Source organism: Dufourea novaeangliae, unplaced genomic scaffold, assembly GCF_001272555.1.
Source record: "Dufourea novaeangliae isolate 0120121106 unplaced genomic scaffold, ASM127255v1 scaffold6, whole genome shotgun sequence".
In the NCBI taxonomy this organism is placed as follows: Eukaryota; Metazoa; Arthropoda; class Insecta; order Hymenoptera; family Halictidae; genus Dufourea; species Dufourea novaeangliae.
Window position 1 is genome coordinate 4,659,497 of NW_015373900.1, and position 27,094 is coordinate 4,686,590.

The 27,094-nt window shown below is 34.4% G+C and overlaps 1 protein-coding gene across 1 annotated transcript in view; it reads left to right on the forward strand.

The window, feature by feature from the left end:
* LOC107193549 overlaps positions 1 to 25,822 on the forward strand; it is a 108,778-nt gene extending 82,956 nt beyond the window's left edge. Inside the window, exons 3-7 of the mRNA XM_015583018.1 lie at positions 4,893 to 5,035; positions 6,200 to 6,502; positions 16,442 to 16,993; positions 20,742 to 21,122; positions 25,583 to 25,822. Of these exons, the coding sequence (XP_015438504.1) occupies positions 4,893 to 5,035; positions 6,200 to 6,502; positions 16,442 to 16,993; positions 20,742 to 21,122; positions 25,583 to 25,759 (1,556 nt within the window). The 3' untranslated portion in view covers positions 25,760 to 25,822. The remainder of the gene's footprint in view (positions 1 to 4,892; positions 5,036 to 6,199; positions 6,503 to 16,441; positions 16,994 to 20,741; positions 21,123 to 25,582) is intronic.
* The last annotated feature ends 1,272 nt before the right edge of the window (positions 25,823 to 27,094 follow it).

The window sequence follows — 27,094 nt, forward strand, 5'->3', positions numbered from 1 at the left end:
ATATATATATAATAGCTTCCCCAATAAGATCAGAAATGTTTTTTGCGGTGTTTTTGTAACGTTTACTCCTTTCATTTCTTAATTTTTTTAGTAGCTCAATTTCAATATTATTTTGAACAATAAAACATACTCAACCGCCGCAAATTGTGTTCTGAACAACATCTCACTGTGTTCCATTGACATCGACACGTAATTATATTGACATAATTATTTGTTGTTTCCACAGAACCGTGGAAATCGCATCATCCGCAGAAAATTCATCAAAACTTTGGCACTAACGTAATATTAACGTATTGTCACAATCACTTATAAATGTTATAAAACTCAGGCACTAGTTCCACAAATGATTACTTTGTGAAAAGAGGTACACTTGAAAAAACGATTAATAATACATTATATTGTACTGAATATAATAGACAAATTTCTATCGGATTTAAGGCTGTACCTTCTTGGGTGGTATCTGCTCCAATTAAAACAATAATGTTTTATGATAACATGTACTATACTGTCGCTTATCATTAGTAATGATTAATTTGTCTTCTCGAAATAACAGAAGAGTGCCTGAACAGTAAAAATTAAAATGTACATAATATTAAACATATGGCATTACAAATATGAATTATAATTAAAAGGAAAGAAGCGTCAAACTTATCTGTTGCAAAAGCCAATATGTAATAATCACATCAATAACATCGAGTCTGTAAAAATGGAAAAAATCACCTTTACAATATTCATATGGACTATTATTAGGTGTACCTATAGATAATTCACCATATCTATTTAATAAACTGCCAACACAGTTTAAATTTCAAACGCTTTTCTACCTGTCTCTTCAAAATGGTGGCGAACACAGGAACGAGGACAAACATCACTGAAATGGCATAGGCTCTTAATTTTCTCCAAAATAACTATTGAATTCGCGAAAATATACCAGATTACCTGTCGGTACCCCTAATATATTATCCACAAATTACGCTCTACTTAAGCAAACAATATGTAAATCCTCTACTTCGCCTGAAATCCAGTTCTTGTTGAAACATCAGCGCGTCATCTAATCCGTCTATTACCGGTCGTAACAATCGAGATAAGGAAAAGAACGAATCCAGATGTCGCAAAACACAGCCCAATTTTAAGATCGCTACCGAAATACATATCTTTATCATGATCAACGCAATCATGTAATACCGAGAATTATCAACGAGTAAAAGAGGCAGAAAAGTATGACGTCGGGCTACCAGGAGGGATCTTTGCGCATCAGGGTAGCTCGCTAATAAACAGACCGCATAATACGGTCTCCTGTGGCCAAATCTGCGGAGTAAAAGCCTACCTTGGACCAGCTGATCCCGGTACAGAGACGCTGCCAGAACGGGCCACCTTAATGAAAACTATACGTCTCTGGATTAAGGTGGACGCTGGTCAGCTTCTCCGGTCCTTCCTAGGCACTGACCCGACCTGTCTTATGCAACCATGGGGGTAGATCCTATGGTGAACAGCGTATTAGATGGAAGTTTAGGGCATTAATACCTAATATTGTGCTGCCCGGCAGTAAATCCTTTGTTGGTCATCTTGCCGGGAGACTTAGCACCTTACATCAACCGAGCATCGATAACCGTCCTTTAACAGTTTATGATATAACGTATAAACCCCGGTCTGACACATGCATGTGGCAGAGTCTAAAAGTAATCTCAGCGTGCAAAATTAATTTCTAGAGAAATTGAAACCGATTCAGTTTAGAAATGGAATTAACTTTCAAGTATTGTGTTAATTCGTCTGAGTATTTTTTTGTAAGTGGAAGAAAATATTTACGTTCGGAGCCCTATGGTAAATGAGTACCTACTATTGAAACTTTTAGAATGAAAATTCTGCAATAAAAAAAAGAGGGTGATCTTAGGAATTTTGAATTCTGCTGCAGGTAAAGCTGTACTCGACTACGCTTGAAAATTACGACAGTAAATCCGCAATTAATGTTCGAAGGTTACTCGGCACTGAATATTATATATTTCATAAACTAATGGCCCCATGCGGCTGAAACAAATAGCATTGGCTTGAGAATTGCAAGCTCTATCACTGTGCCAAACCTCATTAAAAACTCAGCGTTATACTTGGGGATCCCTCTTTGTCAGTGCCGAGAAGCCTTCGAACACTTATCGAGGATTCGCTGTACTACATTTGTAAATACTCTTACTTTCGTGAATTTAATCCGAATCTTTACACAGATAATTTCTTCTCTTTGTCTTCTTATCCGTGTCTATTACAATGTAACTACTGTCCAAAAGTATGGGACCAGGTCAGATAATTAAAGAAAGAGAAAAATATTATTCTGCAAAGATTTGATAAAAGTAATATGCTAAAACTAATTCTAAATAATTTGTATATGTACTGATTCCGTAACTTTTATTATATTGCAACAGAATAATGAGTTATTGTTCCATCAATCATGAACTCCAGTCCCATTCATTTGACCGGTATTGTATTTGTATCTCGTCCCGCTTTGACTTCACAGTCTTTCATGCCCAACGAATTACGCAAGCAGTCACGGATTTTAAGCTGCGCTAGACACGCGTTCCCAAGTTAAATACCCCAAGCGTAGGTCGCGAAGAGCTTCGAACCGGCTGATACCGTTTTGTTTTCCATTACGAGAACCGAGGTTTTCGGCTAATAAGTATTTCCGCCGGTACGCCGAATTGAATCGATGAAAGCAAGTTTACCCTCCTCCTACGTCTTCTTTCCTGGCTACCCACCCCGTTCCTCCAATTCCTCGGTTTCGCAGAAGTCTGGGATTATGGCCTGGAGTGGGATAGGCTGCGGGACTTAAGTCAGGGTTACACAAGGATCGCAGCTATTGTGCCATCGCCCGGCTCTTATTGTCTCGGGGATAGACGAGTGGATCTGCATATGCTTAGCACGGGAGTTAGACTTCTCTCGACGATCTTCAGCCTCCACGAATCATCTGGACCCTCGAATTCAAATCCTGAAATGCGAAAGCGCGAAGCGCCACGGCCCATTGTCAGTCGGATCCACAAAGCCGGAACTGGCTTGATTCTTCGGGCACGGGTTCTACGAGTTGTATACCGGTGTTGAGGCGTTCTGTTTCTTTTTGCTTGTGTTTTATTGATCTTTGATCGAATACCCGTTGCAGGAAATGGTTTTCGTGACTGGAACGTCAAACGTTATGAGTAGATTGCCGATTTTAGGCATTTATCGCGTACCCACACGATTGTGTCAATCTAACAAGGGATGTTTGCGAAGTGATACCCGCTGATTTTTCTGTACCTTTACTTAATTGTTTCTGGGTCTTTAGAGTTTAAGAGGGAAACCACCCTTTTATCCGAAACGTCCCTTTTGTGTACATGCTTCTAACTTGTAAACGACAAAAGATATTGAAAAAAAATTTTAATAAATTTTATATTGTTTTTAGTTGTCGCTTAATTTATATATAAATTATATATCGGTAGGAAAAAAAATTCAAAAGAGATCATTTTAAAAAATTTTTCTTTTGAATATAATTTTTTTGCAAATACTTTCCTACCGATATATGGACAACTAAAAACGATATAAAATTTATTTAAACTTTTTTCTGATATCTCTTGTACTTAAGGAGTTACAGGCGGATAAGTGAAAGGGACATTTCAGGTAGAAAGGGTGGGTTTCCCTTAAAGTATGAAAGTGGCATCAACCAAGCATGGCAAAATTCTTAGATTGGTGTCATAAACAATTGATATATTACTCTGCAAACATCTCGTTTAAGTTTCTAATCGAATTTACCGAGGTTTTTATTTTCTGCCGAATCTTATAGGAAGCTTAATGAAGCAAACAAACTTCTATTTGACTCCAATTTTTATAAATTAGTCAACAAACATCAGTATTTGCATAAACACCCGTAGTGTAGTTATAAGAAACTGAAGTTCATCCTTACATTTCGTTTAGTAATTGTGTTTTCATCAGTTTGATTTCTTATTTTTTTATACAATCTTCGTCGTGGCGTGGAATTAACGTATATTCGATTAAAACTATTTATTTATCCATATTGAATGTTAAATGAATCATAGATATTACGGATATTTACTTTTTATTATATGTCGCAATATTAGAAAAAAATGTGTTACATAAGAATGTTATTGTAATACATTATTATAAGAGTTATTATATGATAGCTATTCGCAGATGCCAAAGAAATAAAGTTTTTAAAGAAATTGTTACGTTTCGTCGTGCATCTAATTCTAGGTACGTGTCAACTAAAGTCATACAATAAATGAATCTTACACTATATGTATCATTATGGATTATATCATCGGTGAAGAAACTTATTACTGATATCTAGTTTCCAGTGACTTTCACTTAATACAAACTTTGTAAGGGTTGAACGATGTATGAACCTCTTCTTTGTGTTTGATAATTACTTCTTACGGTACATAGCAATTTTTCAGAAATACGCTAAACTTTGTGTATGTAAAAGAAGAAGTAAAAGAGTCTCCTTTGTATATTATTTTATATTTTAATAATAAGTTATAGTCTCTTTTGATAAGGAAAACTTAAAAGCAATATTAAATTCTGCAAAAAGAAGAAACGTACGAAAATTTCATAAGATCTATTTATCTTAAAATAATATTTGCATGTACTCATAATTTACCTAGGTCCATGATATAAATCACCAGGAATGTGCACCAAGTATTAATAAATTGAACTACATTGCTGTTGTCAATTCAACTGTTGTTCATTTCTAACACTATATTCATTTCTAAACCACATGTAAAGTAAAAAAGTGTAATCTCTTGTACAAACATTAATCTTAGAATATATAATTAACACTCATTGATCAAAAAGTTTTAAACGTTTAACATAAAAAATTAAATTTTGGAGCATACGATTTGTATATACAACGTTTGTTACAGGAAAGAATCTCCCAGTGCATTGTGTGGTAGAGACGATTCACAATATCGTCGAGAGTCATGTGAGCAACTCCCGTGAGAACTGGCGAAGGCCTCAAGTAGAAACGGACTCGTATGTGATCATCCCTGTGGCCATGCCTTTCCAGGTAAAGATATTTTATTTCTACGTAAACAAAAAAGTTTACTTATGACATGTAGTTTATTAATACAAACTAGCAGTCATTATTCATAGATACGAAAATGAGGACGTATATTATTAAATGTTAATAATCAGTACCAATTTTTAATTGATGAGTAATTAATTTATTGGATTCCATTGAAAAGTATTATAAGATGTATATTATAAAAGTACTCGCTTTAAACACATATAAGAACTCGTAAAGAATCTTAGGAACAAAATCTAACGAGAAGAATTTGTAATGTTTTCCATATACATAGAATATATGTATAAGATGCTATACATAAGAAATCAGTTTTACTTTTCTATAGTTTTAATGATCAATGGTGTCTATAATGGTATCATATATTTACGTATTGATTATGAAAATGAATATTTGCAGACGGAAACTTTTGTTTGAATAAGAATTATAACTTTCTTCAATAATGTAGACGTAGACAATTTAAAAATAAAAGTAGTAATACTTTGTAATGATAAACTAATCAAGTGTTAAGATAAGGTTTATTATTAAACCTTTCTTGTCTTCAGAGGATAATAGAAATATATACTTGTACATATTATTATTACCATTAACTACAGTCACAAAACTACGTTCTATCAGTAGGGTAGTTACCAAATACAGAGTATGACAGTACACTATAATTAGAAGAAACCTTCATATTTCCTCCCTTATTCAAATTTTATTATTTCAAGTCTTCATTTTTTCGCTTGCGAAAGTACTGTGCACTTAAACATTTAATACATAACACAAAACGAACAATTTCCAGAACATCCCTCTGTCACAATCCCTTAACACGTTCACTGCCACAGTGACAAAAGGCCGTACGTAGCCAGACACGCTTTATTTCGTTTTCTATATCATAAATTGTCGAAAATTTATGCGTTTAGTTAATAGAGGATATTGGTCTTGTTTTAGATTATACTACGATATTAATTTTACGCTAAATTTTATAACGATTTTTAAATAGTCAGCCTCTTTGCAATGTATGTATGTTTCACCTATACATGTATGGATGACGTGGCAGTCAAAGTGTTAATAAAGGATGAACCCATTTGTCGAAAGTAATTAAACCTCTAAATTCTTTATACAGAATGGGTCCCATTGTTAAGCAACAATCTTTTTGTTTTACAGGATTTAGTCGGCGAGGCATTGGTGCGTCTCGGTTACTCCAGTGACCTGATATCAAGCGCTAGGGGAAGCATTGTCATAAGGAACTGGAAACCACTGCCAATGGAAAAAGTCGCGGATGGTCCGCTGTTAACAGTTGGTGATATCCTAGCTGAACTGACGTCGGTCGCGACATTAAAGATTCAAGTGTATAGATCGAGACCACCTCCTCCCAGTCCCGCTGCAGAAGTTAGAAATAAGTTGTTAAGACTCCTGTTACTCCATAGTCACGCGCTTCTAGTTTCTGCTGGTTGTCCTCTGGATGAGGTAAGTTTTCTGATGAATCTTTTGTTTTTTTCGTAACGTATAGCTAAACTTCGTGCGTTTGTAGAAATATTCTCTTTCATGAGCTATTTTACAGAAATCAGAGTCACGGAAAAATTAATTTCTACAAACACACAGTATTACGAAATTTGGTTACTTTTTTTGAAAGTTTCATTTCATTGTACTGTTCATCCTTGTTTGTGCCATAAATACATGAACATCCTCAGTCTATAAGTAACACTTCAACCCCTTCAGTGTCGAATTAATTCGAAAGGAGAGGAAAAAATCTGTTCTTGCATATTTTACTCTATTTAGGTTCAAATAAGATTGACATAATTTTTATAACTTTGTTGTTTTATTTGTACGAAAAAAGTAGTATAATTATGCACAAATCCTCTCAAGCGCCACAGATGAATGTAATTATACAAGGGTATTAGTTACCATTGTCTGTTTCTTTATATAAGTTTTATTTATTGAGACATTGTATTGGGAACTTACAAATTATTTGCAATGATATAACACAGAACAATTCTTGTGCTTTGTAATACCTTGTCTTCCCGCTAATGGCACCACTATGGTGACTTAATTATTAAATAACCCAGGAGCCGATAAACACACAGCTACGCCAATTTCAGGTTATGTTCACAAATGTTGCCAGAATTAAAAAACCAACAACAAGTAAAAGAAAATAGATTGTAAGTACTCTTAAAAAATACATATATAAAATACATATGCGTAATTATGCACGTGGAGTGTGATGGGGTTAAATGGTGATCGTGCCATATTCAGTACGTGTGAAAGGATTCTTATTCAATTTTTCAAACATTCAGTAATCGTGAGTACGAAAAATTTAAATATTAAGAAATGTTCACATCAACGGAATATTTTCTTTGCATTAATTGAATTCACAAATACGACAATTAATTTAAGTTAACATGAGAAAGAATCCTATCAGTTATGCATAAATGTAAACATTCTCGCGTCACCCAAGAAATTAATATATAGCAATAAAAGTATAGAAAGAGAAAGAAAAGATTATCTATACAATTATTTTAACGTAAATGTTCTTTGTATAAATGTTTTATACATAAAACAAATATAGTTTTCAGTAAACATTGAAGCTTTAGAAACAGAAAACTTTACAACAGATATATTGTTAAGGTAATAAGTGAATCGCTTGTTTTCGTAAGATTACGAGTTAATTCAGTAAAGCGGAGATCCGACATTCAAGAGTAATCGGTGCTTAAAACGGAGATAAAGATTGAGTAACTACGTTAGAGCGAGAAGTTTAAGGACGATTCGGGATCAAGGAGCGACGAGTAGTTCCGCTCCTAAGGCCGCTTAAAAATGTATAAAATGTAAATCTAACCAGAGAGTGTTTGTCGTCGGGCCACCTAATCTCATTAAGAATTCCTCCGGTCCGCGCACTTATTCCTCCTACGAAAACCACTGCGGTAATCTTTGCCAGACTCTTGCTCGGCAAGTCGCTGATCTTCGTCTTAAATAAATGTTTTCTTGGTTTCGAGTCACCTCGATGACATTTCCAGCCCAGCTCTCTAGAGCTAAAGATGTTCTCGGATACTCAAACCGCCTTTGTTAACAGTGATGCGACAGGTTTTTTTTTTTAAATACACCGTTTCAACGAAGATTCACGTCTATGTCGTTTGAGATTATTGATTTAATTCTCTTCAACTGACATCTAGACAAGCATTCAATCAATTACGAAATAATAAGAAGATACTGCAAATTTATTTTAAGTTAAAAATTGAAGCATTATATTTTCAACATATAAAATTATTTGTACACAATGAAAAAAAGTAGTTTTAATGATTTATAATATACATAATACTATAGTATTTTTATTGTATATTGAAAACTTTATAAATGATACTTGACGATATGTCGGTGCGAACGATAGTTTTTAAAATCATTAAATGCGACTCAAGATATTCTGTTTTTATAGTTTGCGATATCATTCTGCCAAAAGTGTGTGATAACAACAAAAATGTGTTCTATAATACTAAAAATCCACCAAATCTTTCAACTTTGAATGTATAATGAGTCTTTTCTTAGCTTGAAGATTCTAATCAAATTGCTCCAGTAGGTTATCATCTGCTGCTTTCAGCCATTTTCATCATTTATATAAAATAGAAAGTTACATACATATGTATGTATACTGCCGTTTTTGAAGAAAGTTTAATATTTCATACAAATTATACAGGGTGGTAAGAAAAGTGTTCGGAGCTTTAAATGTAGATTTTAATGACCAAATAATGGAGTTAAAGGAAGAAAGTTCTAATAAAACATAAGCCGAAAAATTAATATTTTCAAACCTATAAACAAATCTTCATTTTGGTTAAATCGAATGGTTTGTTCGCTTCGGGAGCTATCGTGTGCTGCATAAAAACAATGGATTATCTTACCATTTCTTTTTTCTGTGATTAGAGAAGATTTTATGCACGTACTGCTCCCATTTCTACACATTCTTGACACCTTCATATCAGAGAACAGTACTCGGTCGTGCAGTGTACTATTTCTTGCCCTGCTCGAGCTCCCGAGACGAGCAAGCCACTCGCTTTAACCGAAATGAAAAATTGTCTATAACTTTGAAAATATTAATTTTTCGATCTATGTTTAATAGGCCATTTTCTTTTCGTTCGACAAGTACTAACTACCCTTAAAGTTGTGAAACCTCTTTTTCATCACCCTCTATATTCTGGCCCACTTTTACGACTTACCTTCTCTAATTTCATAATCTCATCATATGTTTACTTCATATTTAATCGTCCGTTGTCACACCTCCTTTTTCAGACATAGTTTCCACACTGGGTCAATTTGACCCGAGGCAATCAGCTGTTATTTTAAAACTGTTTACTAAAGTAAATCGTAAAAACTTATAGATTATATTTTCATGGTTAAAAATTAACATTTGAAGTTTCATCAAGTTTAAATAAATTCTTAGGAAATAGTTTTTTTAGGATACCTGAAATTACTACATGGTGCCAGTAGTACCATTTTAAATGATGCCGCAAGATATTTTACTTGAAAGTCAAGTTCTTGGGTCAATTTGACCCAGTATGACAACGGGGGGTTAACAAGCGTCCCAATATTTATGAACGCTAGTGTACACGCGTTTTCAGACAGTAGAACAACAGTTGACGTCATAATGACAATTAAAACGTTCTACACCGTATCACGTTTCGTCAGCCATTCGTACCGTAATTTTCAGAATCAGTCGAAATTCTTTATAACCACTTTTACAAGACGATCATCCGTAAGATGGATCCGCTTGATTCCATTTCTCTGAGAGATTGAAACAGCATCGCATGATTTCCATGCGGGGCCAGCACGAGCATGCCCTTTCGACGGCAATGAAGATCTCATAGCGTATGATAGGATTACCCTTTACTCTACCAAATTCGTAGCCTTCATCAAAAGCCCCCTCGATATCGGAAGAAGGAGAAGGGTGAACGGGTGAGGAGAGGTGTCCCACCCCCCTCTACGGGCGAGCATTATCTAAGTGCACTCTCTTTGAAGATCCTGCTGTACTTGCCCATCCCCGAACTTTAATGCCGCTCGCGGTGGTCTATGATTACCAATTTTCCCTGACAGACGTTTCCTGCTCGAGTTTCGGCCCGTTGGCTAATGGCGGGCGGGCTGTGATAGAGAACCGCCGGCCCGAGTACATGTGACTTAATCTGTCGATCATTCGGCGAAAACCGTGCGTTCATGGGTAGCTAACGGCGGTAACCGGCCGATTTCGTAAGACTCGGTGGATACATACAGTTAATCCCCCAAATCACAGTCATCTTCCGAAAGACCAGTATTTGATGAAATCGTTGACAGTGTGATCTTCAGGCTTGATTTATAAGATGAAAATAATACTTTGTCTGTGCAAGATATAGGTAGGTATACCTGTAGTGCTGTGCATTTGATAATACAATCCAATATGTGATGATTACTACAGGGAGAAGTGGGACAAAAATGTTCGTTACAGTTGCTTATAAGAGCGTTAACTTTTTCGGAAGTTGATCTTTAGTTTGAATATTAGCCTCGATGAATGCACATAGTTAATCCCCCCTATCAAATCCTTTTTCTCAAGATTGACATTGGATAATTCGTAAAGTGATGATGCTTAAATATTGGCCGAGGATCAATGCATATAGTTAATCCCCCAGATCATGGTCCTCATTCTGAAGACCAGTAATTGATGAAATCGTTGACAGTGTCGTCTGCAGCCATGATTTATAAGATCAGAAGAATACTTTGTCTGTGCAATATATAGGTACATGGTGATGTGTATTTGGTAGTATTGTACAATCCAATGTGATGGCTCCTACAGGAAGAAGTGGAGCAAAGATGTTTGGTACAATTACTTATAACAGCTTTAGCTCTAGGGAAGTCGATCTTTAATTTGAATGTTGGTCTCGGTGAATGCATATAGTTAATCCCCCAGTTTATAGTACTCCTTCTGAAGTCACCTCTTACAAAAACTTTTGATTTTAAACTTCTGAGTTTTTAGTATACAGCCACTATCCATAGGGTTTTCAAGTAAAAAAATAATAATATTTTTTAATATTTGGAAAAGTGTAACAGTGTCTCTAGATGATAGACAATTGCACAGACGTTGGCTTCTCATTGTCTAATAGTATTGATAGTAATTAATTCACTTGAAATGGTGTTTAAAATTCATGGAATTCGTTTATCGCCAGGTACGATATCTAGACTCATTTACAGTGGCTGTCGAGGAAGAACAAATAACATATTTTCTACAAAAGTGTTAAATGAAGAAGATTAATGTGTACCTCGGTAGAACCATCAGCTTTAGATTCGAAAACAGAATTCCGTCCTAAAAAAAAAGTAACGCTTCGCGATTAATGGGATTTACCGAGAACTCTAAATTGTACTCTTTTTACACAACCATCGTGTTATTTTATTCATCTACAGCTCTAAAGATACATGACACGAAAAAAGACCTATATGTATTAAAGCGCGCTGCGGAATTTCGAGCAAATACGAATCAAAGATAACATTCACTGTCTACAACATGTCGAGATATCAGTATTTCTTAATTATTATCATCTAGAATGAAAAATAGTAAGGAATTGTGATTTGATAAACAAAATTCTGATTGATTAATTTTGTGCATAACAAAAAGGATCATAAAAATGTCAAACCAAATTTTGTGAGTAATTTTTCTGATCGATGTTTGGTAACAATTTTTAAAGTAAATTTAAAGTATTATTTATAATTTCTTGAGTTCCAGTGTTCAATATTTTCATGGTGAATATAATATAAGTAAAAACAGTATTGAGATATACTTTCTTAATCGAATATTAAGACTGCACATATATTTATTCTGTATCAATCAATTTTGCACCTGCAACGACTTAGAATGAAGTTCTATGATCATTGCGAAACACAATAAACTAAAAACTGAAATATGATACAGCCTGATAATACACCCTCTTCGAGTAGTCAAATTGTTGAATAAAGTAAGTTAAGTAAGAATTAAGTAGTGAATCAGTAAAGTTACCGAATGAAGTATTCACAAAGTAAGGAGTGTCTATTCAATTAGTGATCCGTAAATATATGTCTTGCATAAACATCCGCAACCTAGTCGTTAGCAGTAAACGTAATGATTGGAAACATACTACAACTACAATGAACACTTGAAGAAGAACCAATAAAGTCACTATATTATTTTTAATTTAATAAACCACTTATTAAATGAAATTAGTTTCCCCTCAGAAGAGGTTTCTATAAAATACTCTACAAGAATAAAAATTTGCATAAACATCCGCAGTCTAGTCACCACTAATTCACATGTTAAGTTGCTGTCTACCTTATCTTCCTCATAGACACAATGTAAGTACACGAAGATAACCTCAGCACATATTTCTTATGAGGTATCAAATCGCACCCAGCAAAGACATCGTTATCTGTCCATAATATAAATTACACAGAATAATATAAGGTACGTTATCCAAAACAATTGGTAGCACGTACTAATCACAGCCAATAAATACTGAATAAATTGTGTCATTTTATGATCCGCTTACAACGAACCCAAGCTTACGATTAATTTTCATCGTTGCACCGTCCCTGATTTCTAATCTATTAAGAGCCACCGCATTACGGAAAAGTCTCGTCTGCAACGTCTCGAGTCCATACTCGAAGATATATTTGATCAGCTCACCCGCCAACACGATTGATTTACTACCACCCCCTTTGGATGATCAGCTGACTCTGTCGCTGCGTCATTTGAGTAACAATAAATAGGCGTAAATCAGGCCTCGGTATTACAATCCTGGGTGTCATCAGATAAGCCGGTTGGCCCGTTTCTGCCTTCCTTTTCGTTTTTTCGCTTGGAACGGCGTTTACATGTTTATTAACCGATTTCTGAAATCTCATTGCTCCTGTCAACCGGGTCTCGGCAGCTGCCTAACACTTTTGAGTGATTAAGTGCCTCGGCCGTAAAATTCGCGGGCGGGGATGAGAAACATTTAGCGGGCTGACAGGCCGCGTGGATAACAATCGTGTTCCCGTCGTCGTCGCCCGTCGTATCTGGCGCTGCCAAGGTGCCACACACGGATACACGGACGGATTACCGCCGTTATTAAAGTGGCGTCGAGGCTCCTTGATCCTCGCGGGCGGTGATGTTTGTTCGTGTAAATCATTTGTCCAGATAAGGTACACGTTCGTTAAACCCACTACTATTTCCTACCAGCCGAAAACTTTTCCATAATCTGCCGGTTTTAATGCCTACCGTTCACGACGAACGCGTGTCGCGTCGATGACGGTGTCTCCAATATTTGTCTGTTGCTTCATTACTTGGCGATAGAAGTTTTTTTTTCTTATTATTTACTTATATAGAGTCAAATATACTTTGTAATTATTCGGTCGATCGGAAAGTTCTGTTGTTTATTCGAGACATGTTTATGTTAGAGAAAGATTTTTATTCGATAGGAATTAATTATATTCGATAGCTATTCGGAAGGCGGAGCGTGGTCTTATTAATTGATGGTGATTATATTGTAATTAGAAGAAAGTAAACACGATGGGAGATGAGTATTGGGTTTTGTTGCACGCGAAATGAGCGATTTTACGAATTGGTGTATTTGACGTTACATTTGTGAATGAAAATTATTAACGTAGTTCTTTTCTTTATTGAACAATTACACAGTGTACTGTACTCGGCTTAGTATACTATATGGAACGTAACAATACCATAAATTGTGTTAAACACTAAAGTTAACTAAGGTAGTCAATCTTTCAGTTATTTCGGTTACTTCTTCCACAGGCATTAAAAGATGGACATTTAAGCCAAATTTATAAATAAACTTTATAAAGGTACATGTAAGCTACTGCTAAACAAGAATATTTAGTGATGACAACGACTCGGTGGAAAGATGGCAGCTAAAAATATCTGAAGAGGCATCTTTAAATTTAGTACGATAATTATGTATGTAATGAATCTAACATAAATGTAACACTTGTACTCCAATGAAAAACGCGTGTAAAGACTATTTAATCCTACTTTGTCTAATAAACTTTTTATTATAATAATATATAATAATGAACATTATAATTAACTTAATAACGTTCAACATAATACCAGGTGCTGGTAATAAAACCAGAAGTTCGTGCGTACCAGTCTAATAACATAAGTTAAATAAAGTGCAACCAAAAACGACAACACTTTCCGAGAGACTAATACATATTAAGTGCAGACTAAAGTGTGGAATTATTCAACGTCTTAAGGAAAGTAGGAATTCCATCGTGAAACAAATCTACTCGAATACCCATAAACAATTATATTCGTAAGAGAAATATTGAAAGTTAGGGAATTGAATAATCTTTGCCAAATATGTTATTGACTCTCAGGAGAAAATCTGTTGTAATACAATTATAATAAATATCGAAAAACAAATCCAACACTTTATGATACCTTTCAATAATGTTTGTGGGTTGAACGTAAAATAATTAAATCAAATATTATTAATGACTGCTGTTGAACACTGTCTTTTTTATTGACTCCTACTGGCCATATAATAAATTTATATTTAATAGATAAATAACAAAAAGTAGCATTAATCTATACATCCACAAATGTTATACATACATACTTCATATAAAACATCGGACCATAGCTTTTTACCAATCGATCAAGTTCTTATTTTGAGATGGAAACAAACAAAAAAGCTATTGCAAGAACCTCTAACGTCAGTAATTAGCATTCAAATGCCTTCATACTTCCGCATCGATATCTAAAAGACCTCAAAGGAAGAGACTTACTTTTCACTACAAAGTCATAAATTTAAGATTCGAGATTGACGAGACAATACGTCCCAAGGTATCTTTCACAATATTTGCAGGTCTGGGTTAGGTTTTATTTTATTAGGTTATAGTTTATTCCTCCAAATTGAATTATTTATCTTCATAAATAATCTTTATAAAGAAAAAAAATGTATTAGATGTTCAGCAGCCAAGATAGAAAAATGGACTAGTAAAGTTCGACTCTGTATTAATTCTTTTACACCTTACCATTCGTAATATTATAATCAATTAGCTTATTCTATGAACCATATTAAGTATTTTGTTAACCATTTTGTAAGATATATTAATGAATGGATAAACTTATTTCCCCGATGTTACAATTTTTTTTGTAACCAGACATACCTATTGGGGCATATATGTCCCACTTTCAAAGCTATGCTTAACCTATTGTTTTCTTCATATCTGAATGTTTTATAGTTCGTACTATTTTTTTTTGTGAATTTAGGGCCGCATCAACTTTGTAGTTATTAGCAACCATAGTCGATGGTTGTTCTATATTTCACAATAAAGTACATTCTACGGTTAAGATTGGTTGTTTTCGTGAGGTTCTCTTCCGTTTTAAAAATTTCTTTAACCCTTTCGATGCTATGAGGTATAGACATTCCATGAATTTGCCGCTACGAGTACTATAGACGTGTATACACATTTCATGAATAGTAATAGTGCCATAAACAATAGTATATTTCGCGCACACGCGTATTGTCACATCAAAAGGATTGATATTAATCGGTACTTGATGTTTTCTGTGCTCTTAAAATCCGACAGAATGTATTTAATGGTTAATCTTTGTTTACAGGATTCACAGTGTATTATGCTGTTTTATGTAGGATGTAGTTATGCCTGATGTTTGTGTGCCGAATTATTCGTCTATTAATTATTATTTGTTGTTTTCTATTGAATTTGATATTAGCGTGATTTGTACAAAAATCGTCGGTACCACCTATCGCAGCAACTCCAACAGAACACGATGACTTCCTAAACTCCCTAAATAATTGCCTCAAACGGAGCCCGTACTCTTGGGTTGGTCAAGAAGTAATCCCTTGTTTTTGCTGTAGATGTTGCTTTTTTATGTTTCCATACAAAACACTGCTTTTAACTAATAAAATGTATACTAAAAGTTGGCACTTCAACACGTCGTTTGAAGAAAAGTCCATCACGATTGCATTAAATTTTCTTGAATTGACCGTACTTTGAAAATGAGCGACGAGAAGGTAATTGTGCTTTTTCATTTCCGAAAAGCGAAAAACGCGGTACAAACAACAAAAAATGATTTCCTGTGCATGTTGACGGTTCTGTAAACAAATAGAATTTTAAAAAAGCATAACTGCTCGGAAGTACACCTTTTAGTCGCTAACTTTCCAAACAAGGTCCATTCAAGACAATTTAAAGCATACGTAAAAACTTTCTTTTTAAAAGACGCGTAGAAGTGTCAACTTTTGGAGTACGTATATGGTTTATTAATTAAGGCCCACTGTTTTGAGTAAATACGTAGATGCGAGATTACTTTTTGGCACAACCCACTACTATATCATTGAGTTGATCGTTAAAAAGAAAAATCCGCCTGGAAACGGTTAAAATCAACGTATCACTTTTGTTTTCCAGATGACATTACTGTCTCTATGCAGGGGCGGAAACGAATTATCCGAGGAGACCAAGCGAAACTTCGAGTCGTGGTTGCAGCAGCAACAGTTGGGCTTGGGTCTAAACCCGATCGTACCACCCACGAACCACCATCACCACCATCACACGCAGAGCCCCCAGCCGGACGGTGGCGCTAGCATCGGCTCTTCGGGCGGCGCGATCGGTCCTCCGCATCCTGCGCTCCTTCAATATTCCCATAAAACCAGGATGAGAACGAGCTTTGACCCAGAATTGGAGCTGCCGCGTCTTCAACGGTGGTTCGGCGAGAATCAACACCCGTCGCGACAACAAATACAACATTACGTCTCGGAATTAAATTCTTTGGAGTCTCGACGGGGCAGGAAGCCGCTGGACGTGAATAATGTTGTCTACTGGTTCAAGAACGCACGAGCCGCACAGAAAAGGACCGAGAACAGAGCTGTCAATGGTTACAGTCCACCTGGGCTTAGTCCGAGAGGCGCCAGTATTGTCAGCGAAGATTGCTCGGACGAGGAAGAAGACTCGAGACATCAGGTATAACATTGGTCAATGAACATGTTCCTTTTTCTAATTGCATTTTCATTTTCCTTCGTTCTCTCTCTTGGAAAGATAGGTAAATTCAAAAACCCCGTAAGAGCTCAGTAAATTTAAAAAGAACGTATCAAAATAGAACACCTTTTCTTATATCATTATTTTATTACGTAAATATTTATAAAATCTTAACAAAAACTATTTTTTAGTAAAAATTTCTTTTTTGTTTTTTACTATTTACCAATACCTAAGAAGATACACACCGTGTGGCATAACTATAAGACCACCCTAAATTTTTCAATGCTTATGTATTCTGGTTAAAATAAAAACGAACTTTTTTCTAGGGAATATAATGTATCCTTTACTAGAGAGATATTATTTCCCAACACGATTTCAGACATGGCATATTTGTTTCGTTTTTTATTTTAACCACAATGCATTAGAATTGAAAAGTTTAGGGTAGTTTTATAGTTATGCCACGCAGTGTATAAATAGTACAAAAGAGAATGTTATATTTTCGTCAGAGGTTATATTACGAACGTAGACCGTAAAGGGTTAATCTCGATAAAGAATTTCGAATAGAGAATAAAAGACGAAAAAGTACATCGCCGTTTCTAATTCATTAAATTAAGACCACTCATCTCAGATACGAATTTACATTTTTCTTTCAATATACATATATTGAATTGGGTAGTGACTATAAGTGGCACACTATTTCCAAAACTATAACAGAAAATAACATTCAGTTATTTATTAAAAGTATTACAAGGTAGTCAACGGTTTATTCATCTCTGAGATGAGTCATCTGCACTTAAGGGTCAAGCGTGAAAACTTCAATTTTTTTATTGAAATGATACATCTTCTTGAATTAGGAGACACTTGGCAAACAATTATTTAATCTCGTTAACTGGTTAAAGGTCTGGATGGTGCTCTGAGATAGTACATTAAATCCTCGATGAGTGTTTGACGATTCCTCGGCACTGAACTTTTCACTGAAATATTTCATAAACTAATCGCTATATGCAGCTGAAACAAATATCATTGGCCTCAAAATTCCAAAGTCTCTCGCTGTGCTAAACCTCATTAAAAAGTCAGTGTTATACCTGAGGACCTCTCCTGGTCAGTTCCGAGGAGCCTTCGAATACTTATCGAGGATTTACTATACTTTTTTACACTATGTATTATTAAAATAAAAATGTGAGCAAGTCTGTTCTTCTCTGAGGTAGCTTAAATTCTTCCAATAATCAAGGATCTTGTATTAAATTTAAGTACAGAGAAAATAAATGTAAGTGTCGTTAAATTCTACTAAAGCAGCTAAAATGATTCGCTACTACACCCTCATAATGATGAATAAAATGTTAGAACTAAAGAAATATTACGGATAATAAAAAATGTTACGAGGGATCTTCTAAGGAACGATATTACAATGGAAAATAGCTTTCAACAAACAGTAAAAATAGTAAACAATATCTGCATAGTGCACAAAACTGGTTTATCTAGAAAGATGTACTATTTATTGGATGCATCCACTATCATCTTTGTCTATGTTTTCGTTGATGGTTTCTTTAAAATAATATCAAATTTGGAATAGCAACTGACTACGTATCTTCACGGAACGAGTTAAATGGTCTGCTTGTGAGTAAAACCGCGAGTACGCAATCGCTGTCAGCTAAGGCAACTGAAAACAATTGGAAAGTTTATTTTCATCGATAACGGCGCGCAAATATTTATATTTCTTCATAAAGAAAAGCAAATGATCCGAAAAGTTGTCGATTCTGTAAGTAAAAAGTTTATTTCATAAATTCATAGAAAATAAATGTTTACTACTGTTAAATGACTCGTTAATTTGGACCCTCCGATATACTATTTAAAACGACAAAATATCACAAATTAAATATATTTAGTATTTTCATATAGTTTACAGAAACAGTGGAAAGAAAGTCTTACTATAATATTTTTAAAATATAAACCTATCTTAAACATTTTCACCGTGTTGTCTCGTTTAAAATAAAATATTTCCCGAATTAGTCCGTAGAATTTAAAGACACTTATATTTATTTTCTCTTTACTTATATAAAAATAGAGGTTAAAAAAATAGAGGTGACCTTGAAACCCCCGTAAACCTAACATGCAACTGTAAAGAATTAAATAAAGTTTCTTCACATTTTTAAAAATATTCGAGATACTCTAGGTGGCGAAAATTATTAGTTCAGACTGTATATTCTTATTAAAATTTCGGTGCCACTTCTAAGGTTGAATCAGAGATGGGACCAATTTCAATTGAATAATATATGGTGAAAAGGAGCAGTATCTAAAATCGCCATCCTGACCTTTAATCATCAATTAGTCGCTAATACGTGTAAAACTTCACACTTCAGTCATTACCGGAACGTTAGCTCGTGCGCGTGCGTCGTTGCTTTCTTGGGTTACGAGTTTTGACCTAAAGTTCTGTCCTAGAAGAGATGTCAAATAGGTAATGACTAAATGTAACAAATGTAAAGAATTTGTTTGTGAAAATCATTTCACTATTTACATACTGCAAAGAAGTTTTCAACCATTTTTTTAACAATTGATCTCGTCATATGTATGCGAAAATACTACTTTAAAGGATTTTTGTTTCATTACTTTTTACATTTAAATTTTATGTCAAGTTGTTTTCTTATGAATTTCAGTAATAACAAAGTACTTAATTAATGGCCACAGTTTTATTTCATTATCTTTAAAAGAAAGTAAACAAAAATGTAATACTAAATTGGGATATTCTGGACCCCATGCGACCATTTGTGTGATTTTCGGAATGCGATTACTTAAGAGTTAAACAGTTCACGAGATTAAACAATTTTTTGCCAATTGCCACTGTTCGTTCGGGAAAAAACAGTATTTTATTATAGAAATACTGTTTCCTGTCTTACATTCATTATTCGGAACTTTTGGTAATTATACAGAATAAGGGAGTCACCTCCGATTTCAATGACCTTGAAATATGTTATCAAGGTCATTATTCTGAAGAACTCCTTCTTATACATATAATAGTCGGTGTCTTTCAGTTTTCGTGATATTTAAAGCATTGCAAAACAAGTTAGTTTAAAGCGATATAATTCTTCGACAATATTTGCGTTTAATAGAGTATTATATATATATATTCTTATGTTCCAATAAATGTGACATGTGATTCTTGTAGCGTGGTATTTACTTAAATATACATAATTTCCCGGGCATCCAACATCCTACCACACACTACTCAGTGTTAACCACGCATCCAATATCCCACCAAACACACTGTTTCTTTTTAGATACTAATGAACAACTAAACTTGTGTTTGGTGGGATGTTGGGTGCGTGGTTAACACTGGGTGGTGTATAGCGGGATGTTGGGTGTCTGGAAAATTATGTGTCTTTGAGTAAACGCCCATGCTTTTACTTCATAATATACATGTATGCTCATAATACACAAATACTGAAATATTCACCCTTCATTTAAGAGGAAATTTTAAATATTCAACATTCGATATAGATAGTGGTAAACATATTTTTGCGAATATCTCGAAAACTGAAAGCAACCGACTATTATATGTATAGGAACAAGTTGTTCCTTGACAACATATTTCTGAAATCTGAAGTAGCTCTCTTATTCTGTATCATTACCAACCTTTCTATTTAGATAATGAATTTGCCCATCTCTGGTTTCAATTCGTCTACATTACTTCAACAATATTTTTACCAAAAGATTTCGCTCGATTCCTGTGTTTCAGTCCGCCTCGCCATCTCCCTGTCCGCCCGGAAGTCCGCCGGTCGGTCCACTATCCCTGACAACTAGACCAGAGGATCAGCAACCTCCACCCTCAACGCCCTCGTCCGTGAAGCAGGAGGACGCCAGAGTCTCCTCCGGTTCCGAGGACGAGGAGGCAAGGCCGACTGGCCCGTTGCCGCCTGGATTCTCTCTGGTACCGAGTCCGATGTTCGGCCACGGAATTATGTATATGTCACCTTATTTGCCGCCACGCGGCCCCGCTGGCTGTTCAACCAGCATGCTAGACGAGAGGAGGAAGAGGAACCGGACATTCATCGATCCCGTGACGGAAGTGCCGAGGCTCGAGGCTTGGTTCACCCACAATACTCATCCCAGTCACGCGGTAAGTTTTTTAATTGCGGCGGAGTTTAATTATCGGTATCATTTTCCGGTAACTTTGTATTAATATCGGCACGGAATGAACGCGAGCAATTTGTAGTACGTGTTCGAACGAGCTCGAGAAATGGTATCGTTTGCTATGTCCGAAGACAAATCGTTTGGGTATTGCTGAAAGGGAAAATTTTATGTGTACACGGTCTGTCCCAAAAATACCAGAAGTTTTTAAAAATAGAAATAAACTAGTAGCGGCATCTACCATATATGGAAATTTTGTCGGCGAGAAATGCACTACCGTGCGAAAGTTTGAAAGCAGTCAAGGTCCTCTTTTCCTTTAAGAACGTGGTATTTAGGAATTTTTTTGAAGAAAGTAAGCAGGATACGGTAAAGAAACTTCCTGGCCTTTATTTATTATACATTCAAGTAAATGAAAACTATTTTTGTTCTAATATTCCTGCATTATAGATGGCGCTAATCTTGGCGATCCGAAATTACACCATACAAACATCATAACGCAAAAAGTTATTAAGCGATTTTTTAAATTCTTGTGGCATACTGTTAAAAATTTTGAAGCTTCTGTTCTTTTGTTATTCACGATAATATGCGGAAAATTTCCTCTTTCTTCGCATGCCTTTGTTAAAACTCATGCCAATGCGGCCATTTTATTTTTGTTGACATCTTGGTAGATCGTAGATAGACGTTGAATTAAGGCTCATATATTTATTATAGATGACAAAACCAACTTAAAAGTTACATAACCACTTATTCTTATCAAATTTTTGCCTCATTAAAATAACCCCCTTTATTTTAAATGCATTTCAATCAAATTCTGGGCATTCGATTTATTAATTTCTTAAAATATTCTTTATCCAAATTTTGTCCATTCTGCTTTAAAATACTACCAGAATTGTGTGGCACACATACAAAACAAAATGTGACAAAATAAAGAGTTTTTGAGGAATGTGATTAGGAAAACGATTTTTTCCTGCGAATTGGTCATTAAACACATTAACAAACGATGATTTCTTTAACTAAAAAGTGAGACTACTTATAAATTTTTGAACGGTAGTGTACATCCTTGAGTGATATTGTGTCAAAGTTTTCTGGTATTTGGACCATTAGAAGCTGAGTTGCCAAAGAACCAACATAAAATTCGGTTTTAAACTTGGTGAAACGTTTACCGAAACGCATTAATCAATGCAAAAAGTGTATAGCGATAATTGTTTATCTCGTACGAAAGTTTACGACTGATTTGCGGCGTGTCAAGAAGATATTAACGACGACGATCGGCCAGGTTGTCCGGGAACAGGAAACACCGAAGGCAACGTCCGAAAGGTGCGTGAAGCAATCAGAATTCAGCCAAAATCTTCTGTATGATTATTGAAAAGTGAGTCGGGATTATCAAAAGACACGATTTATCGCATTTCGACCAAGCATTACAAATTTCGCGAGGTTCGTTCGTCACACATTCACTGGTGACCAAAAATTGAATGGAATTGATCATTGTAAAGACATCATTAAAGCCACCTGTAAGGATCGAAACTTCCTTAAATTGATTGTTACTGGTTTCTATTTGGTTACTGGATTACTTTTTGTTTCCGCGGCTTCAAATAAGCATGAAACGAAAGCGTTATAATGGAATTCCAGACATTCAAAATGCCTTGACGAGGATTCTTAAAGACATTCCACAAAAGGACATAGAACAGTCATTTGATACATTGCTTGACTGTGCCAATCGCTGTATCGCCGCAGGAACAATGTATTTTGAATGAAATAAAATATTTTTCCTAAAAGTTGACTGCGTTTAAGTTTATTTATTTTGGGGACAGACCTAGTATATTGAAAATATATTGAGTTTATATCGTCGTAGGAAAAAATAGAAAGTTACATGGATAGTTATAAATTCTGATACACTGTTTTTATTCATAATTTGTTATTCAAATCTAATTTTACCGTTCTTTATCCGTTACAAAACTTGTAATTATTTTACTTACATGGTTATTTATATTACAGACGCATATATAGAGATTAACATAGGTACATTAAAGATTTTAATAACAATTACAAGGGTAAATTATAACTAGTATATGTTTATGTAGTTCAACTGTATCCAAATTTCTGTGTTAAAATTCCTGTAGATTAAATAAAGTCTACGTTTAGATTAAATTTAAATCATTAATCTGTCTAATTCCAGATTAACGAAGTTCAATCTATAAGTATAATAAAAGATTCTTTGTTAATTATTTATTATCTTCAGTTACAAGGGAACATTTTCTCGTTTGATTATTGAGTCTCTGTACTCTCGTACTTTCCGATTGCAATTTGACATAATTTTCATCGCAGTGTTACCCCACAAATAAAAATTTCATTTTTATCAGCTGCAATCGTATTTTACCATTCACGGAAAAAAATATTCTGAAGTGAAATTCAAGCAACGGCTTCTGTATTAATCAATGTTTTCAGTTATTCCCGTAATGGACAATCGAACAATGAAAACACTGTAGGATATAGAAGAACGGATACCTTTTCCCTATATGTAATTAATAAAAAATACTATACGCATTTTCTCATCTTACTTAGAAAAAAAGAAAATGTGCAGTAGTAACTTGAATTTTCAAATTAATGGAAACACACAACACTTTAAAAAAAAAGGTTTTCGAATAATATTATTCGATTAATATTATATGAACCAATAAGTAACGTATTATTTGTTTTAATAAACTGCTGAAACAGTTTAAATTTAAAGCATCTTTCAAACCGTTTTTGTAAATGGCAAAAGATATTGAAGAACGAGGATGTGTAATATAGAAATACCTACCACAATCTTTCGATTCTCTTAAAAATAGGTATTGAATTTCGCAAAAATAACCGATTACTTATTTATACTCCTAATACAACAATAGCATTTATCGATTTATGCTTTGAATTTAATGTATTCTAGCCAAAATTTATTTCCATTTCCAACACGTAATTCCTATATTGCTTATTACAATTATTAAATCGTTTAAAATTTTAAACATCTTTTACGATGTACAATTGTATTGTTCGTATGTCTTAATTATGTGTATAAATCTATCTTTTGTATTGTAAACAAAAAATTTTTGCGTTCGTCATTACCGAATGAGCGCAATTATTATCATACTCCTCGAATTGAAATATTGTTACATCAGCTTGAAATTGTAATAAACTTGACATATATTGGCTATTTGCTATTACTTTCAAATATTTAGTTTCTTTTTATTTCTTTCGTAAAAACATAAATATGTATTTGTTTTTGTCTTTTCATTTAGATTTATTTTACTGAGACTCCTTCATATATCTGTCAACCATGAAGTTTAATTATGCATAAAATTGTGTCATCTTGATGTATCTTTGAAAACTAATTATCAGGGACATCTGGATCGATGCAGATCCTATTTATATGTATATTCCTTTTAGTCATAAAATCACTTCTTGATCTCTTGGTTTTACTGTGCATAGAACATTAGATAATAGAAATATAGCCATGATAAATTAATCTTTAACAGTCGTCATATATTTCTAATGAGAACCACAATCTAAAATTATGTATTTGGTATATCTACGAATAATCCACCATTTTTTCGATGTTCAATCTTTGTTACCGACTCGCCTCAATAATACTGAACCTTATTTTGCAATACGATACGCGGTTTTTATGAAGTAACAGGCCAGAAAGATATTTTAAATCCGAACTATACATATAGGGTGAGACACCTAAAACAAGCCACTCGATTGTCTAGACTGGTATCGAAATTTGCATGGTGTCGAGGAGCACATAATTTGACGTGAATAGTTTTTTGAATAGTTTATTTAAATGGAAAGACATGTTTGTTTACGTACCTTCATAAATAATCCATTGTACGCGTCTTAAAACGCCCTACTAGATAGTACGTAAAACATGTCTTTCCATTTAAAAAAAAACGAAGTTGACCTTCATATGACCTCTACGCGTCCACCTATCAAAAAACTATTTACATCTAATTGTATGTTTCTCAATACCATGCAAGTTTGGTTTGACACATTTTGTTTTATCATCAGTAACAGCCAATATATTCAGGTGGTCTGTTTTAGGTACCTCACCCTGCATTACTGTATTAAAGGAGATTATTTGTTAACACATTTAATAGTAATAAAGTAAAGTTTTCTTGAGATGATTTTTCTTACGAGCTTGTATCAGTATAAATAAAACCTTATTCACTTTTCTTATGAGTCCAGATGCATCAAGTAGTTTCCACTCGTCTTCGATCGCGTCTGCGTGAGTATTCAAGTCGCAAAAGTTACCCAGTTGACCGGCATAAACTAGGGTCCCGTTATTTAGAACAAAATAATGGAATACTTATTGGTACATCGAATATTGACAAATTTATCAGTAAGTCTAACATGATTCCGTCGTTATTCACGTCAGATAAATTTCACTTAGAAGATGATCGTTTGCTTGATTCACAGCTAATTCTGAAATACACAGAGGAGCTGAATCGGATGCCGTATCGGCAGAAATTTCCTCGGCTGGAGCCGAAGAACGTGCAATTCTGGTTCAAGAATCGACGTGCCAAGTGCAAACGCTTGAAAATGGCCCTGTTCGAGGGCGAATCGCCGCAGCCCCATCCGTATCACGCGGACTAGCCCCGTTCCCCAAATCAAGTAACGTAAATTAGAGATACAGCCAGGGACGCAGGAAGGCGTTCTTCGCGACCATGTAACGCAACACGGTGAAAATGATAGAGAGGAGAAACCTAATCAACCTGTTATACCTTAATATCGTTGACCTGTAACCACACACGCGGGTTACACTTTTATTGTAATTATTGCATAACGATTAATATAATTATTATGGACCTTGATGAATGTACATATTGAGAATAACGTCGAATAAAAACTGTACGTCACGATACACGGTAGCATTAATTGACAATCCTGTACTGTCTCAACAGAACCCCCAATTAATTAATTTTGACTTATTTGATCAAAATAAGAACGTGTTTACGTTGTTTAAAATCTGTGGAAAGAATAATCGAAAAGTATTGACATGAATTTTAGTATAACGTTAAAGCATCCCTGTAATAATCACTGTTAAATATAGACTAAGCGTTCACTTACATATACACGAGATACAGAGAATTTAATTATCGATTTTAGAAATAAACTCAACACGACTTATTTCATTATTCAATCACATTTCTTGCTTAAACAAGAATTAAGTGATTCAATCGTTGATACAAATGTTTAATAACAATAAGTGATTGGATAATTTATATAAATGTTTGAAGATAAGTAACTTTTTAAGAAAATATTACATTATAATTATATTTCTAATTTTGGTAAATTAGATTGTCTATACAAGAAAATATAAATACAGAGTGTCTCCGAAATGGTGGTACAACCATAAAGGATGTAATTCTACATACATGCAAAAATAAGTCGAAAATGTAGAATAACATTTTTCGTGCAATATTTCATTTTCGAGAAAATCGAATTTAAAAGTCGGTTGGATGCGTGTGCAAATGAATAGGTCTTGGCTAACGCGTCTGTTCATTGCATTCTATTTCTACTTATTATCATTATGATGAATGAATACATACGCGTTAGATGAATATTGAAAGTTGATTATCTTGGAAATGAATCATCGTACGAATAAATGTTATTCAACATTTTCGACTTATTTTTGCATGTAGAGAGTCACATGTTTGTAGGTTGTACCGCCATTTGGGAAACACCCTGTATACGACAACATATCCTATTTCGAAATTAAATGCTGTTAACAATGAGTGTTTTAAATACCAACTTTTCATTTTCTTTTCTTAAGTATATCTACTTTTCCTTTTAAAAATTTGTCTGCTTCAGCTTACTTAATATACCCAGCATATTTAGCATTTAAGAAGCTTATCTTAATTACTTATTTCTGCATTTTTACCTGAAAGTACATAAATTTCATTTTATAATAATATCTGCCGTAATACA